Below are 17,890 nucleotides of genomic sequence, written 5' to 3'. Positions count from 1 at the left end.
ACAGGCTCCGGACGCGCAGGCCCAGCGGCCATGGCTCACGGGCCCAGCCGCTCCGCGGCATGTGGGATCTTCCCGGACCGGGGCACGAACCCGCGTCCCCTGCATCGGCAGGCGGACTCTCAACCGCTGCGCCACCAGGGAAGCCCCGGTAGTTGTGTTCTATAAAATTTACACAACCGCTGAGTTAGCAAACGCTGAACCATCACTCCTAAGGGAAATACAAGGCTAGGTTCCTGCGAGCCTCTGGTCACCCCATTTTCATCAACTGGTCAATACATAACCTTGTTCTATGAGTGTTTCTGTTGAAGGACACCTTATTTAATAGAAACCGTTCATTCATTAACAGTGAACTCATGGCCAACAACACTGTAACTCACGTCTGAAAGAAACTTACGGATGTCACAGCCTTCCTGTGCCCGGGAACACTGACAGCGCTTCAACACTGTGTAAGCTTGGGGGTCATTTTCAACAGTGAAATCACCAACAAAAAGCACAAAAATATTAAAAACGTGGACTAAATATTGTCTGCGAAAGGACACCCGTTTACAGTAGAAGAGCTGAAACTAGAGCCGTCGCCTTGCTCAGCCGCAGCTGGGAACATGCATGTTGGTGACAATTTTCTTTTGGCCATCCTGTGCATGTCTGTGAATGGCTGCAAAAGTGCCTTGAATATCGATTTGGAGATTACATATAATTTTAGCGAGTAAGAGAATTTGTAACTATGGAATCTGTGAATAATGAGAATCAACTGTATGTGGTGGGGGGTAGGGGAAGAGGAATTAAGGAAGAAGACAGATTGAAGCTGGATCATGAGTGTCCTCGAAGGCCAAGCTTTATCCCGTGGACTTTGAGGCACCAGGAGGGCCTGAAGCCAGGGAGTCACATATGTGTGTCAGTGGTGGGTTGACACCAAAGAGGGACAGGGAGGGCCAGTCCCCAGAATCTCCCACTTCTGAACAGCACGTAGCCTTAAGGGGCAGGCCAGGTAACCACCTGTTCAACACTTACTGAACCGGTCCTGTGTGGGCCAGGCACTGTGCTCAAGGTCACCACCCACGGGCAGCTAGAGGAGGCAGACTCATACAAGGCCCTTATAATTCATAGGGAAAGCTGTTCAATGGAGGAAGCAGAAGGAATCAGGGATGACTTGGGAGAAGCACTGAGAGCTTCATAAATGCATTAAGCAAATGAATGCATCAGGGAAGGCTTGTCTTTAGTAAGAGATGTTTAAGCTGAGCATGATGGGAGTTGGCCAGCGAAGGTGAAGAAGAAAGGGTGTTCCAGGCAGGGGGAACAGCATGTACAAAGGTCTCACGGTGAGAGAGACAGGAAGCATTTGGAGACTGAAAGAATTGTCTGGCTGGGTCTAAAGTTGGGGAAGGAGTGGAGAGAGATGATCAGAGGCCAGGGAGGAGCAGTTCATGCAGGGCTTTGAGGTCTTGATAAGGAGTTGGGACTTTATCACAAGAGCAATGGGGAGCCATGGAAGGATTCTGAGTAGGGGAGTGCCAAGGCAAGATTTACATTTAGAAATATCCCTCTGGAGGACTGAGGGGAGAGCTGAGGGTTGGGAAAGCAGGGCATTCAGTTATCCTTGTGAGAGATGGTGGGAACGGGTCCATGTAGATGGACAAAAGAGCAGTTCTGCAGTAAGAGCCAAAGGCCTTGGAAATGGATTAGAATGAGATTGCAGGAGAGGGGAGCGCCCAGGGTTCAGGTGCCTAGCTCTGGGGTCTAGGTGGCGATCTGTGCCATCTTCCGTTTTGGGAAATACAGATGTTTGTAGGAGGGAGCTGATGAGTGTGGTATTGAGGTGCTGAGTTTGAGAGGTCTGGGCTGTCAGACCAGCAGGCTTGGGGCTTGGATGGGAGGCTGGGAACCGTTGGGCTCCACACTGAGGCTGTGGAAGGGGAGAGTGAGACGTGAGGAGGGAGGTCCAGGGGAGAGTGCTGAGAGCCCCAAAAGAGGAGAAGAAGGGATGGAGGCTGAGAAGCAGGGGCCAGGAAGGTAGGAGGAAAACAGGTCAGGGTTGGAGTGGGGAGGGGACACATTCTGGAAACCAAGTGAGACTGTTTCAAGGAGGAGGGAGGGTCCACCAGACACAAACCCACCCAGGGGTCCAAGAAGATGATAGTGATGGCATCCTTGGATTTGGCAATTACAGACATTAGCAGGAGGGAGAGAAACCACACTGTGGGGGGAGGAGGAGCCGGGGGGGGTGTATAAGTGAGGAAGTTGATGTCCAGAAGACCCTTTCTAGGTTCTTCACCCTGTGAAAGGAGAGGGGAGGCCAGAGAAGCAGGAGCTGGAGAAGGCTGTGGTGTTTGGGATGGTGGCGGTGGCCTGGGATACGGTCGGTTGCTTATTGCTCATGGGAGGGATTCCAGAGTTTCAATCTTGGTGGGAAAGAGCCAGTTTGGAGGAAGTTAATGGTGACCAAGGAAAGGGAGGGCATCCCCAGAGGAGGTCCCTGAGAAGGGCTGGTGTTGGAAAGCACAGAAAATGTCCCGAAGCTGCTGGGGTTAACAGTTTAGGGGTGGGAAGTGGAGGGAATTTCCATCGGTGGCGGTGGCGTCTAATTTCCTCATGGAGAGAGAGGAGAGGTCCCCTGAGGCATGGGGATGGTGCAGGTTATGCAGCCCTTGTCTGATTCTCTTTTAAGAGGGTGTGGGAGGGTCTCCCGTGTACAGAGAACACTACCCTCAACCTAGAGACAACTGAGGTTAAGGGGTGAACCCGTGGCCCGAGGTGGCAGCGTGTCGGGTCGGTTCCGGACTCTGCGACCGTGTGCGCGCAGAGCCCTTCCGGGCCGGGCCGGCGACCCCCGGCCCCCGCCCCCTTACCCTGAAGAGCGCCGCGTCCTGCTGCGCCTGGTAGCCCTGCTTGGCTGCGTGCTTCCAGGGGATGCGGAAGAGGGTCTTGCCCGCGTCCTCCCAGCGCAGCCCGGCGTAGCGCCCGCTCTCGATCTGAGCCACCAGCCAGTCGCGGAGGCGCAAGGGACCCCCGGCCCCCGCCATGAGTCGCCTGCTGTCGGGGACCCTCCCTTCGTCCCTCCGCCATTGGTCGCCGGCCATCGGGGACGCAGTGCTCCGGGGACCAGGTCTGGGTAGCGCGGCGGCCGGACCCCAGCGCGACAGGGGATCGCGGGGGCCACCTGGACGGCGCGCGGAGGCGGCGAAAGCGAAAGTCTAGGCGGGAGCTTTCACTTTCCTTTTTGCTCCCCAGAGGCCCTGTCGCCCCTCCCCGTGTCGCCTGCCCGGGAGGGCGTCTGTCCTCACGTAGGGAGCAGCTAGAGGCACCACCAAGACCCACTGAAGGGTACGGGGTGGGGTAGCCCGGGTTCTGCTCATCCCTGGAGGGGGGACCCCGAAGGGCGCTCAGAGGCGTCCCTTGCACCATCCCTGCACCTGTTTTCTGCTCTTCCCAGCCTACCGGAAACTTAGTCTCTTTCCAGGTCCTGGACTGTAGAGGTGGGAAAAGCACAGTGCTTCTCAGACTAACTCCCAGTAAAATTGGGAGGCAGAGACTGGTTTAAAATGCATACTCCTAGCCGCCATCCCAGACCTGAAGAATCAGATTTTCTGAACAAGAAGTCCAGGAACGTGCATTTTAAACAGGTCCCCCCATGGGATTCTGATCCAGGTGGTCCATGGGTCACCCTTGGAGAAATATTTCCTTAAATATTAGGAGTCCCTTTCTGACTGCTCACCACGGTGCTGGGCCTGGCTGAAGCCTTTCCTGCAGTGTCTCAGTTGGTTCTCACAACAGCATGTGAGATGAGTGTAATTACCCACTTTGTTAAGAGGACTGAGGTCACAGAGCTAGTGCCTGGGGGAGCCAGAATCTGAACCCAGGACTCTCTGCCCCCAGAGCCCAGGAGCCTGAACAGTGCCCCACACTGCTTCCCAACAGCTGCACCTGGAGTTTATGGGTTCCGGGTGGGGTCCGTGATCCGCCCAAAGTGTATGCAATTTTTTCATCTCTATGCTTTTTTCTAGGGTTTGTATCTTTCATTAAATTGTCAAAGGGGGGTTGTGATATGAAAGAGGTCAAGTAGATCAGACTGCTCCACCCTGGCTGTGTACCTGGGGAAACTGAGGCTCTGAGAGGGAGAAACCACCCCTCACTGCAGGGAGCACCGAGCTGGATGGCCAGCCAGTGTTGACCAGAGGCTGGGAGCACTGTCCCTCATGTGTACCTGTCAGGGGACTTGCTTCATGTTCCCCACCTTCTGTTCTCATATGGCAGCAGCCACCCAGTTCTGACACTTCTACAGTCACAGCCAGGATTCAAACTCAGAGCTGTAGGGCTCTGATGGGGCACAAAAAATTTCATATGATTAAATACAAGAGTATGGGACTTCCTGGTTGGGCAATGGTTAAGAATCCGCCTGCCAATGCAGGGGACACGGGTTCGATCCCTGGTCCAGGAAGATTCCACATGTCACGGAGCAACTAAGCCCATGCGCCACAGCTACTGAGCCCACATGCCACAACTACTGAAGCCCGTGCGCCTAGAGCCTGTGCTCCCCAACAAGAGAAGCCACTGCAATGAGAAACCCGTGAACCACAACGAAGAGTAGCCTCCGCTCACCACAACTGGAGAAACCCTGCGTGCAGCAGCAAAGATCGAACGCAACCAAAAATAAATAAAAAATTTAAAAATAAAATAAAAAAATAAATACAAGAGTAATAATTACATCTAAGCAGGAGTATTGATTGTGTCAGGCAATCTCTTCATTTTTTTCTGGGCGGGGGTGGGCAGAGTCATAGTAATGACAAGGATGGGGTCCACAGCCAGACTGCCTGGATTCAAATCCCAGCCCCACCACTTGCTAGCTGACCAGCTACTTCACAGGGCTGCTTGGGGATTCAATGAGATGCAGGTAAAGTGTTTGACACATTGCCTAGCCCATAGTGAGTGCAGAATAAATGAGTGGTATTATTGCTGTTATTGAGCCAGAGTGCGGTAAAAGCAGCAATGGAAGGGGGCGGGGAGCATCATGAAGCGCCTGGAACATCAGATCAAGGGGTTTTGTTTGTCCTAGAGATGATAGGAATGGAGTTTTTTGGGGTTTTTTTGGCTGAGTTGGGACTTCGTTGCTGCACATGGGCTTTCTCTAGTTGCTGCGAGCGGGGGCTACTCTTTGTTACGGTGTGCAGGCTTCTCACTGAGGTGGATTCTCTTGTTGCAGAGCACGGGCTCTAGGCGCGGGGGCTTCGGTAGTTTTGGCGTGCGGCTTAGTTGCTCCGCGGCATGTGGGATCTTCCCAGACCAGGGATCAAACCCGTGTCCACTGGCAGGAGGATTCTTAACCACTGTGCCACCAGGGAAGCCCCCCATTAAAAAAAAAAAATTATTTATTTATTTGATTTCACTGGGTCTTAGTTGCGGCAGGCGGGCTCCTTAGTTGAGGCATTAGAACTCTTAGATTGTGGCATGCATGTGGGATCTAGTTCCCCGACCAGGGATGGAACCCGGGCCCCTTGCATTGGGAGCGCAGAGTCTTAACTACTGAGCCACCAGGGAAGTCCCCCGGACATATTTTTCCTTTTGTTTATCTGTTTATCTAGTGTCTTTCCCACCAGAATGTCAGCAATACCAGGGCAGAGGTTTGCTCACTGCTGTGTCTTCAGTGCCCAGTACAATGCCTGGCATACAGTAGGTACTCAATGAACTCATGTTGCATGAATGCAGAGGAGGAGGTTGGGTAGCAGGTGAAGGTTATTTCATCCATCCTCCCACCCCCAATACTGGAATCTGGGCCTCCCCCACAGCCCTGGACACAGTACTTGGTGCATAATAAGAACCCCCATACAGGTGTTTATTAAATTATAGAGATTTCAGATCTCTCTTAACTCTAAGTTAATTTTAGTTTAGGAAAAATCAGCTCGGGTGACCCCTGTTCATCCTCAGAGTCAGTTTGCTGCTTTATTGGGCTGCCCTGAGGCCCTCCCTCCACAGTGGCTCCCCTGGCCTTTAAACTCTAGGTGGGGAGGGCCATTCCCACTAGCTGGGGGTGGATCCTCCTTGCCAATAACCTTCAAGACCAGAAGGAGCTGCTTCTTAACAACCATCATGGGACACAGACTGTCTAGCTTCAAACCCAGCCTCCCCTACTCTAGCTGTGTGTCCTTGGGCAAGCTGCCTGACCACTCTGAGCCTGTTTCCTCCCCGAGGAGTAAGTGAACTCATTCAAGTAAAAAGTCAGGTATGAGGCAGGTACTACTACTATACCTTTACTAGCTAAGATTTGTGGATAGGGAAAGGAAAGGAGCTGGGGCGGAGGCAGGGGGTGGGGGGGCAGTGCTCAGGGAGGACAGGAGCTCAGCCAGGGGGAAAGGGGTTCAGAGAGGAGGAGTTGGCGGCCTTTTCAGGAGACCAGGGCTCCAGGGAGAGATAGGGGTGAGGGTCAGGGAAGTGGAACTCAGCCCTGCAGACTGCAGTTCACGGAGGGTGGCAGGCTCCTCAGGCCCTAGGGGATGTAAAGCCCCTCCTATTATTTTTTCCGGCAGGCTTCAGCCCCTGGCAGAGTCCTGCAGCCCTGCCTTTGCTCAATGATGGAATGACTGGGAGGCGATCAGACAGGCAGCTTCTGTGTCTCTTTAATATCCTCCAGGATCGTCCAACTACCCCACCCACCCACTCCCACTCCCACCGCCTTTAATGGGAGGGGGTGCCTGGGGCACCCTCCCCCAGCCCAAGGACTAAGGCACCAGGTAGCTGCAGCAGGCCGGCCCAGACACAGAGCCACACACACAGATGGAGGACACACTGACCGCGGACACAGACAAGCAAGGCGCGAAGAGGGGCAGGGGCGGGGATCAGGCCGCCGCGGGGCTCCCACAGGCTCTGGGCCCGTCCTGAAGGCCGTGGGAGGCGCAGACAATCCCCGAAGGGGACCGGTCGAGAGGCCGAGGGGCGCCACGGCGGGGCAGGATCCTCACTTGCTGCCTTTGCGGGACAGACACCGCGGGAGGCAAGAGAAAGTCTGCTTGACGCGCGCCAGCAGCGGCAGCGGCCGGTGGGCTTCCCGGGGCGACCGCGGCACCAGGCGCTGCAAGGTCCCCTCCGAGGCCGAGGAGCCGGGCGCGGGGGAAGAGGCCGCGCTCGCAGAGCCCTGCCGGCAGCGCGCGCACAGCGGCAGCAGCGCGCGCACCTCCTCCTCGTCTCGGAAAGGGCTCTCCCCGAAGCGCTCCTCCAGCTGCCGGCGAAGCTGGGGTGGGGTGGAGTCGGGGTCGGTGCCGGGCCGCCGGCTCGGTCCCCTCCCCAATCCTCAGAGCTTCCGCTCTTCTTCGAGCTTCCCACACCTCGATAAGCCCCTCCCCGTCCTGACCATCCTCTTAGCTTCCCTTCTGGGTCTCCACCCCCCTAACTGAGCTGCTCTCCCTCTGAATCCCTCCCCTCTCCCTGAATCCCCTTCCCCTTTGACACTCCATCTTTCAGACCTACTAAAGTGACCCCCCACCTGCACAGTGGGGACCACATTAACCTCTCCCCACACTGCCCAACAGCTCTACTCATGCAGGCCCTCTTCCTTGCCTGCCTCTTTCCTAATGCAGCCTTGCAGACAAGTCTTTGGGCATCAGACTGCCTTCCTGCACTGACTGCTTCTCTCTCTCATCTCTTGTTTGCGGGTGGGGGAGGGCACGGCTCAGTCCCCGACATCTCCATGTGCCATCTGCCCAGTGGGCATAAGAGAAGGAACTGCTTTGGCCTCATCAGGGACCCAGGTGTGGAATAAGGACTGGACATGTCTCCCCAGAGGAGTCAAATGTTCAGATGCCTTCAGGTTCCAGGTAGGCAGAGCAGGCAATGCTGGAACCTAGCCAAATTGAAGGGTCCATAATCAGGCCCACGGGTATTCAGATCCTAAGTTAAAAAGGAAAAGAAAACACCTGGCCGTCCAACCTAGGGGCTAGGTTAGCTCAAGAGCCACGAGTTCAAGACCCCAGAAAAATCTTCTGCCAGGTCTGACGCACAGGCTAAATTCTTTCCAATCAGTGCTCAGCTCAAGTAAGAAGAGTTTCCCACACCTGCCCCTGCCCCTACCTTCCGGGAACTGCCCCAGCCAAACTCTTCAAGCTGCTGCCTAAAGCCTGGGTTGGGGTTGGCGATGGGCCGCGTGGCCTTGATGGCTTCAAGCACGTCCCGCCAGCTCAGTCCTGTCACAGTCATCACATATGCCGTCACGATGGTGGTGCTTCGGGAGATGCCTGCAAAGCTGGGACATCCCACCCCAAGGCTTCAGGTAAGGCCCAATCTCCTCCGTGTCCTCCAGGCACCCCATCCCCACTTCAGCTCTCCCACCCTTGCCTCCTGAGCTCCAACCACAAGGAACCTGCCAGGACCTGTCTTCCCACGTCCAGGCCTTTGTCTATGCTGTTCCCTCTGCCTGGCATTCGCCCACATCAAAGGCCTGAGTGAAACATCACTTCACTCAATCATTCAGTACACGTTTCCTGATCATCTGTGATTTTTCAGGTACTGGGGATATAGTGGCGAATAAAACAGACATGGTCTCTGCCATCCTGGGGCTTACAATATGGTTGGCGGAGACAGACACTAACAAGGGAAACAATTTCAGGTGGTGATAACTGCTTTGAAGATGAGTCCACTGGCTAGGAGACTGTATAAGAAGAAGTATTAATCTAGTGGAAGGGATGCGGAGGATTAGGGAAGGGGTTCGCAAGGAAGTGACATCAAGCTGAATCCTGAAAGACGGGTAAGGATTGTCAAGAATGTTCTGGGCAGCGTACAAAGACCATGTGGGTGGGATCCTGGCGGACTTGAAGAATGGGGAGATGGCCAGCGCAGCTGGAGCAAGGAAAGGAGGAAGAGAGGGGGAGAGACAGGCTGGAGGAGCCGTCCCTATGGCTGGGGCTCAGGCAGAGCTACCCTGAGCCAGGCGTAGTGAGAAGTTATGGAATGAATGAAATCAACAGGGCCAGGGGCCCCTGGGAAAACTCAGGGGTCCCATCTCCCAGCCTGGGGCTCCTCACTGCCCTGTACTACTGCCTCAAAGGCTAGAGGGGAGAAGGAGCCGGAACTACTGGAGGATGCTGGGCTACCTGCCTGACCTCACCTATTCCTCCCAATAGCTCGCCAGGTCAACATTCTTTATTTTTCCCATTTTACGGATGAGAAAATTGAGTCTCGGGGAGAAATAGCTATCTGGTCATGGCCATACAGCTGGTAAGAGACAGAGCCTTGATCTGAGTCCTCCATCAGCCTGTCAGACGAATGGTGGACTGTCAGGCATTGTGACAGGCTGGAGAAGATCCATCGCAGGCTCTGCATTCCCCACAGGATGAGGGCATGTTCAGGATGGAGGACGGCCACTCACTTCCCCTCCCCCCACTCCCCTCTTAACTCACCAGTGCACAAGGCAGTTTCCCCCATTGAGGCGGCAACAGTGGATGAAGTTGATACATTCTTTGAAGTGCTTTTTGCTAGAGAAGAAAGCAATAAGGTACAGAGCACTGGGGGGTGGGGGGGCAGGTCTCCTAGGAGTTGTCCCCCTCCCCATTTCTGGGATGGCAAGAGACAAAAAGCCCTGGATCCTCAGGTCAGCCAGCATGTGCAGTGACTAGGGGCCGACACTGTAGTACTGGTGGAGGTGTGTGTGAAGCAATAATGGTGGCGTTTCAGGAGGTGAGAGAGGCCAATGATGGCAAATCCCACCACAGAGGCAGGAGCACCTCTCCAATGGGTCCTGTGGATCCTATTTTCATGGAGGGTTTATCTTGACCTTTCAAGGAAATGGGTGCGAGGAGTCCCACCCCTCTGGGGTCTGCAAACAGAGCACCTGGGGACAATAAAGGTTAACAACAGGGTTGGGAGCAAGAGTCCCAAGGGGCAGGAGTGTCTGTCTGGGTCCCTCCCAGGCTGGGGTGTACTACTGCTAATAACATAAACAAAAATCCTGCTTTCTGAGCCCTCAGTACACGCCAGGCCCTGTCCTAGATCCTCAACCCGTGCTATCTGATCTTCGACAGCCTCCTTGGTGCTGACGGCCCCAACCCCTCACACACCCATTTTCTCTCTCAGAGAGGGGAAGTGATTTGTCCAAGGTCAAACAGCAAGTAAATGGCAGAGCCTGGCCTGAACCCAGATGCCTTAACTCCAAGGCCAGGAACAGGCTGAGCCTGACCCTTTCAAATCCACTGGGGTGTCTGAGCCTGAGGGACAGGGTGTTTTCTCCGTTTCATAGCCAAAGAGACTGAGCTCTGAGAGGTTAAGGCTTGGCCAGCGGCATAGGCCAGGGTGTGGCTGAGACAGAGTCCAGGTGGTCTGGGAGAACACCTGTGCTGGGGTCTCCAGGACAGCTTTGTGGCCTGATTCCTCTCTGTCCTCCCTCAGGCCACCTCCCACCCTCCCTCCTCCCACCACATGAAGCAGCTGTCTGTCCATCTGTCAGCCCGTCCAGAGGAACTTACATGGGTACCTCAGGGGCGTCGGCCACTGAGATGCGAAGGTAGGTTATGTCCTGCAAGTACAAAACACACGTGGGCAGCCTGCACCCCAACCCCAGCCTGGGCCTCCCAAGCACCTCGCGACCCTAGGCCAGTTCCTGCCCCTCTCTGGGCCACTGTTATCATCTCTGTCCAAAGAGGGTAGACACCTTCTCTGAGGGCCTCCCAGGTCTGACCATCTGTGGTTCCAGAACCTTCTGAGAAGATGGTATCCTAACCCCATAGCTGACTTGGGTACAAAGACTTGCCAAAAAGGATTCAGGGACCTTTTCTTTAATAGCTGGGAAAGGGCGTCTTAACTTGACTCCCCTCCATAAAATGATTACAAAATTACACAGTAAGAAGGGCAAAGCAGATTTTATTCTCTTGAAAAGAAACAAGAACTATGAAGATTAGTTTTATTTCATGAATTGTGGTTATAAAACTCTGTGCTAATTATTAAAATAATCAAGGAATGAATTGTCAGGAATTTCTCCAACAAACTTGCTACCACATCCTTCACTCCACGCCTAACCATCACACAAGATCTTAAAGATAAGTCCTGCCCACATTCCAAGAATCACTTTTCTCAGGGACCTCTCTTAGTCCATTTGATATTCAAATGGCTCTTTTCAAGGGCCTGGCCCACCTCCAGCCAGTGACTAAGTGACCCCCTGGCCAGGTCCTCATCTGTTAGTGGCTTTGTGTGAGATTCCAGCCCTTCTCTATAACTCACTCTCCCCAAGGTCACAAGAGCCTGCATCTTTTGCAAGGTTCGCAATTTCGCTTTGCAACACATTTGGCCTTGGATTTGCAGGGCATTATCAAACCCTGACTGGTAAATTCACTGATGGATGGGGAGGGAGAAGAGGACAGGGCTGCCGGAGCAGGGACTCATTTTGCCAGTAGTCATTTCATTAGTAAATATAGTCATGCCTAGACAACCTTCCCCAGGCACTCTAGTGACTGCATACTCCAAATACTCCAAAACAAGCCTGCCCTATAAAGCAAAATCAGACTCCATTGACCTGGAAATTTCTTCTAGTGTCTCTGTGACACTGAGAACCACAGGTTACTGGAGGTAGCTCTTAGAGACCATCAGATCTGACACAAGGGGAAACTAAGGCCCAGAGAGGGCGAGGACCCTGCCCAAGGTCACACAGCAAAGCTGTGACAGAAACCGATCTGGATCTCAGATCTCCAGAGTCCCTTCCCACCCACAGTTCTCTCCCGTGGATGGGTGAGCCAGACTCTAACAGATAAAGAGGAAGGGGGTCTGTTTATCGGTTGAGAATATGATTAACTTTGTTATTATGTCAGCTATAATTTGTTGAGCGCCTATTTTGTGGCTCTCAACAACCCAGTGAGGTGGGTACCGTTATAAAATCCCCCTTTTACGGATCAGGCAACTGAGGTCTAGAGAAGTGAAGTCCTGTGCCCAAGGTTACAGACAGAATGTGGTGAAGATGTGAACTCAGAGCTCCTGACTCCAGCACGTGTCGTCTGGATTTCCTACTTCCCTACTCTAGGTCATAACGCCCTCACCCCATCTTTTCCAGGATTCGATAATACCAGATCCAGCCCTCCCAGTGGGGGCCGTGCTGTACAGTGTGCAAAGCATCTTTACCATCTCACAGTCCCCTGGGGGCAGATAGGGCTGAGGGATCTTAGAGGTCCAGACAGGTGAAATCATAGCCCCAGGTCACGAGCGAGACACAGAGCCCAGAAACATCTATGTGGAGTCATCTAGTCAGTTGGACAACGGGAAGCCCCTGTGGGAGACTTTTTAAGGTTTAGTGTGAGGCCTCTGGAGCCAGATGGCCTGTGTTCAAATTCCAACTCCTTAGCTTCCTGGATGTGTGACCTTAGGCAGGTTACTTTACCTCTCTGGTCCTCAGTTGCCAAAGAGGGAGCAAATAGGGATGCTAATGTAAAACAGGCCAGTTTTTAACCAAATGAGTTAGCATGGGTCAGGAAGGCCTATGTGCCAGTATAGGATCTGGCACATTGTAGGTGCTTGACAAATGGGTGCTGTGGGGGTCTGAAACCCCCCTTCCCCCCATGTGCAGCTCTGGGATGGGGGTAAGGCTTACCTGCAGCAGAGGCTGGGGTGACTCGTGGATGGAGATGATGTGTGTGATCTTATTCCGGCCTAGCTGATCCGTGTCTTTGGCATCTGAAAGAAACATGGATGCTTGAGCCAATCTGGCAGGTGTGACCTATATATTCCAATAGCCAAGTGAGGCGGGCGCTCACTGCCCCACTCTCCTCCTCAGCCCGGCCCTCCCCACCTTGGCCCACCCTCTGCCAGCTCCCTGCTCCTTCACCACCTCTTGCTCCCAGCATGACAGGTCCTGTCACACCCCTAAGCTTCAGCCTCTCCACTGGGGCACCCACAGGTAACAGCCCAGCACCTCCCCAGCCTTGCCCCTGCTGTTCTTTCCATTGCAAACACCCTTCTGTGGCATATCCTTCACCAGGCAATTCTACTTCTAGGAATCTTGACTACAGAAGGGTTAACTCACACAGAAAGCTGTGTGTAGAAGATGATGTTCTCTGCACTGCTGCTTATGACTGTCAACACATCAGAAACGGTTAAAAATGGGAACTGGGCTTCCCTGGTGGCGCAGTGGTTAAGAATCCGCCTGCCAATGCAGGGGACACGGGTTCGAGCCCTGATCCGGGAAGATCCCACATGCCATGGAGCAACTAAGCCCATGCGCCACAACTCCTGAGGCTGCGCTCTAGAGCCTGCGAGCCACAACTACTGAGCTCGCGTGCTACAACTACTGAAGCCCGCGCGCCTAGAGCGCGTGCTCCACGACAAGAGAAGCCACGGCCATGAGAAGCCTGCGCATCGCAATGAAGAGTGGCTCCCGCTCGCCGCAACTAGAGAAAAGCCTGCGTGCAGCAACGAAGACCCAATGCAGCCAAAAAAAAGGCAACAACCCACAAGGGGACTGGATAAATAATGGTATATTCATACTTGAATACTGTGCAGCCACTAACAAGATCTCTGTGTGCTGATGTGCAAGGAAGCCCACAATTATATTATTAAATGGGAAACACAGGTTACAGAACAGCATGCAGACTAGGCCTCCATTTTTGTTTTAAATATTATATCTATATGTACAAAGATACATGAAAACAAACCAGGGATATACCTCCCACAGCTATCAGTAGCCATCTCTAGGGAATGGATTTCCAGTGCATGCAGACCTTTTCTAATCGAAGTAAATAACACTTGATCTCCAACATGCCCAGTTCCTCATTCACCACATTTACTGAGTGTTTACCATGTGCAGCCTTGGCTGGGCATGGCATTGTGGCATCAAGTTCATGGCTCCTGCCCTCATGGGCCTACACATTTAAAGGGGATTCAGACCGTACTTACCAAATATTCAGAAGTTGGTGTGGTGTGAGCTGCTGAGGGAGCTCCCGGGGAGGAAGGGACCAGGGTTTAGGAAAGTGGGGCCCCTAAGCCCAGAGTGGGACAGGAGTGGATGGGGAAAGCTCTGCCCCAGTGCAGATGCCCCTCCCTCCCTAAAGCTTTCTCTGACTCCACAGATGGAAGTGACTTTTCCTGCCTTGGGTCTCCCAAGCTCCGGACCAGCCTGTCTCTTAGCCCAGGCCTGGGACAGGCAGAGGGCTGTGGCCTTGGGACACAGCGGGTAGTGCTCACCAGTGAAGTTTCTGATGTAGAGTCCAGTCTCTAGAGACCTCTCCTCTGAGGAGGAGGTTGTGCCAGGAAGCCTTCCCAGCTTCCCAGCTAGAAGCAACACCTCCAAACAGACCTCAACCCAGAACCTCAGGGCTGGCAAAATCCTTAGAGGCGGGGGTGGGCCTTGTGCTGTGGGAGAGGCTGAGGCTCAGAGCAGGTGCAGCCTTGCCCAGTGTCCAGTGTTCTGAGCCCTCTGTTCTGGGGACACTCCTCCACCCACGTCCCCCTTAGTCTTCATGAGTTCTTTCCCCCTCCCAGCCTGGCATCGCTTCCCTGCCCCCGGCCCCACTCCTCAGCGTGTCCAGGGTGCGTGGGCTGGAGCATGAATGGTGGACACAGGCCTGGGACAGGGAGTGTGCCATGGCCTTGGGACAGAGTGGGCGGTTCTCACCAATGAAGTTTCCGAGGTAGAGTCCAGGAAGTACCTACAGGAGAGACAGGCCGGGGTCAGCCGGGTAGGTGTGCATGCAGCCCCTCTCAGTCCCATGAAGGGTGGCGTCTGGCCCTCAGGACTCAGGGAGCAATCACCCCCATCTTGTGGGCCTGGATGCTCTATGAGTGAGGTCTGGGGAGGGCAGCAGGGGGGCATCAAGGGAGGCCAGCCTGGGTAGGGGGAGAGGAAAGAGGAGGGAGGGGCACGAAGACCTAGGGAAAGAGGGTAGGAGGAGCACAGGGGGGGTGGCAAAGGGAGAGGTGGACTTGCTACGGTGGGTGGCGGGGAATTCTGAGAAGGAGGAGGTGGGAAGGCGGGACAGATGGGGGTCGTGCAGAGGCCTTGGGGTGGGGGATGGGGAAGGATAGAGAAGCAGCGTTAGAGAGAGTCCAGGGAGACAGAGACACATGGAGACAGAGAAAGGGACTCAGGAAGAGATAGAGTCTGGGGGTGACAGAGAGCCACAGAAAGACACAGCAAGAAATACAGACTCACAGAAACAGTCAGAGACAGAGACACAGAGAGGCAGAGGCAGAGAGAGATACCGCCCCAGAGAGACAGACAGAGACGTACGATCTCAGAGTCCCAGGGAGACAGAGAAATAGACACACAGTCCGCCAGAGTCAGAAGGTCAGAGGCGGGCGCCCGGCCGGCGCTGGGGGCGGCCAGGTGCGGCCTGCGCCATCCCGGCCCCCTACCTTGGTCATGCCATTCCCCATGATCCCGGGGGCGGGGATCCGGGCGCACCCCCAGCTCGCCACCCGCTGAGCGCAAGGGTCACAGCCGCCCTGACGGCCCGGGCCCGGCGCCTGCAGCCTGGCGGGGATCGGGGGGCCTGGCGTCCGCAGCCTGGCGGGGATCGGGGGGCCTGGCGTCCGCAGCTCGGCCCAGCCCTGCCCAGCTGCCGCCGCCGCCGCTGCCGCCGCCGCCGCCCGCCGACCCCCGGCCAGGGAGCGAAATGCTGGAGCCGCCGCTGCCGCCGCCGCCGCCGCCGCCGCCGCTGCAGGCTCCTCCTACCCTCTTGGTCATGTGGGCCGCCCCCCCCACCCGTGGGTCGCGGCGGGGGGCTGGACAAAGCCCCAGTGTGCCGGGCCCGGGGCCCGCGGGACAACGGCAGCTTGTTGGAGCCGCGAGGGGCCTCCACCTCCGGAGGTGGGGGCGGGGCGCTCCCCCCACCCTGGCACCGTCAGGCGCGGGCGGGGCGGGGGCGGAGAGAGCCCCCAGCCGCGGGCTCAGGGACTTGGATCCCAGTTCCAGCTCTGCCCGGCCCTCCCTGCCGGCCCTGGGGCGAAACGCCTAGCTGCTTCGGCCTCGGTTTTCTAGCAGAAACGTGATGGGGGCTGGACTTTGATCTTCAGATTCTGTTTGAGACGCGAAAAGTGGGTAATTCCTTCCCTTTGTACATCTCCCTGCCCCGCCCCCCATGCAGGCATCTTACCAGCCAACCATCCTCCTCCCCCACTCTTGCAGCCAGTCTGTCCTCCCGTCCTCCACTCCATCCATTCACTGTTCCGTCTGTCTGTTCATTCATCCAGCCATCCTCCCATCTCTTCCTCCCATATACTTTGGCCTCTGAGGATAGTGCCATCTGGGTCAGCTCTGCTGGGACCAGGCATAACTCTGCTTAGGGGCCCCAAAAAATCAGAGGTGCATGTGAGGAGAGGGAGATGAGTGAGGGTTACAGTCACCTGGGTCCCTTGGAGTAAAGGAGACTACGACAGGATGTAGTTAGAGGCAAGAGTCTCAGAAGGTGAGTCTGGAGACCAAGGTTCCAGGCCCTATTCATTCACCTCTGACCTGCTCAGTGACCCTGGGCAAATCCCCTTGGGCTCCCAGCTACCCAAACTGTATGTCTCAGTGTGCTGCTACTAGGACCGAAGCTGGAGAATGTGAAATAACTGAGAGCACACACCTCCTGTGGGACTGAAATAGAAGCAGCTGAACCAGCTTTACTCCTCTAGCTGTCACCTGCCCCCCTCCATCTGTAGTGGTAAGTGACTGTGGGAGGAATGTGGGTACAGAGGAGGACAGGGTCTGAGGAACCTGTTTGAAATGCAGTGACTGCAGGAAAATAAAACTGTTTCTTTGGTATTTCTTTCTTCCTCAAATTCACAGTGTACATGGGGCTGCCTGTCTCAGCTCTGTGTCCAAGGTTCTCATATAAACCAAATTATTCAACAAATGCTTACTGAGTACCCACTATATGGTAGGCATTAGGGGTGTCCCTAACACATAAGGTGGCAGTGGTTCCCACCTTAGTTGGCTAACGGTCTAGACCAGCATTGCCCAATAGGAATACAATGTGAGCCACATGGGTAATCATAAATTCTCTAGTAGCCACATTAAAAAAGTAGAAAGAAGCAGGTTGTTACTAATGGTTTTATTTGACCCAGTATAGCCAAAATATTATCATTTCAATGTGTAGTCAATATTTAAACACTATTAATGACATATTTTACATTCTTTTAATTGTATTAAGTCTTTAAAATCCAGTGTGTATTTTATACTTAGAGCACATCTCAGTTCAGTTTAGCCACATGTCAAATGCTTAATCACCATATGTGGCTGGTAGCTCCATACTGGACATCAGGGCTAGGAGGGAAGGCAAACAAAATAAACAAATAGACAAAGCATTTACAAACAGTCACAGTTTTCTATGGAGGAAACAAACTGGGGGACAGGAAGAACTGTAAATAGGTGACATTTGGATAAGACCTGACATGTAAGAAGGACACAGCTGTTTAAAGAGTGGAGAGATTTCTAGCAGAAGGAACAGCACAAGCAAAGGCCCTGTGGTGGGAAAGCTTGGTCTTTGGGAAGAGCCAGTAGGACTGGAGGGGAGGAGGCCAAGGGGAGGTGGTAAGATTGAGGCTAAAGAGGAGAAGAAGCCAAGCATGAAGGACCACGTATGGCCATGATTGGGGGTTTAGAGTTTCCTTCTCAGTATGATGGAAAGCCAGTAGGAAAATTTAAACAGAGTGGCCATGTCATCTGATTTACATGGATCACATTGGCCCCTAACTGGAGTATAGATTAGAGAGGCAAAGAAGGGAGGCTTTGAGGAGAGATGGTGAGAGATGGCAAGAGATGAGGTGCCCTGGGACAAAGAGGGAGTGGAGAGGCTGGAAAGAAGGGGAGAGATGCAGCATATATTAATATTTTGGCAGCATAACCGACTTGTAGATAGATTATATGTGGGGAAAAGGAAGGAATTCTAGGATGACTCCCAGTTTTCCTGCCTTGAAAATCGCTATCTGTGCCTCAAAAGTAAAAGCAGGGTTA

The 17,890-nt window shown here is 54.2% G+C and overlaps 2 protein-coding genes across 3 annotated transcripts in view; both read right to left on the bottom strand.

Moving 5' to 3' along the window:
* The window catches only part of LOC112066197 (interferon regulatory factor 4-like), a 10,487-nt gene extending 7,413 nt beyond the window's left edge, over positions 1-3,074 (bottom strand). The window contains exon 1 of the mRNA XM_024128560.3: positions 2,844-3,074. Within this exon, the coding sequence (XP_023984328.2) occupies positions 2,844-3,074 (231 nt within the window). The remainder of the gene's footprint in view (positions 1-2,843) is intronic.
* Positions 3,075-6,230: 3,156 nt separating this feature from the next.
* Positions 6,231-15,501, bottom strand: DUSP15 (dual specificity phosphatase 15). Of its 2 annotated transcripts, XM_024128561.3 has the most exons (7): positions 15,307-15,501; positions 14,567-14,600; positions 12,548-12,630; positions 10,440-10,489; positions 9,378-9,452; positions 8,053-8,224; positions 6,247-7,216 (listed from the first exon to the last, which is right to left on the bottom strand). In XM_024128561.3, the coding sequence occupies exons 1-7, from the start codon at positions 15,325-15,327 to the stop codon at positions 6,944-6,946; spliced, it is 708 nt and encodes a 235-aa protein (XP_023984329.1). In that variant the 5' UTR covers positions 15,328-15,501; the 3' UTR covers positions 6,247-6,943. The 2 variants fall into 2 exon arrangements, with proteins under 2 accessions (XP_028341478.1, XP_023984329.1); XM_028485677.2 differs by lacking the exons at positions 14,567-14,600; positions 15,307-15,501 and adding an exon at positions 14,137-14,268 and having other exon boundaries at positions 6,231-7,216.
* Positions 15,502-17,890: the final 2,389 nt, after the last annotated feature.

Source organism: Physeter macrocephalus, unplaced genomic scaffold (assembly GCF_002837175.3).
Source record: "Physeter macrocephalus isolate SW-GA unplaced genomic scaffold, ASM283717v5 random_551, whole genome shotgun sequence".
Classification (NCBI taxonomy): Eukaryota; Metazoa; Chordata; class Mammalia; order Artiodactyla; family Physeteridae; genus Physeter; species Physeter macrocephalus.
Note: the sequence above shows the minus strand (reverse complement) of the source record. Positions and strands in the feature narration are given on the sequence as shown.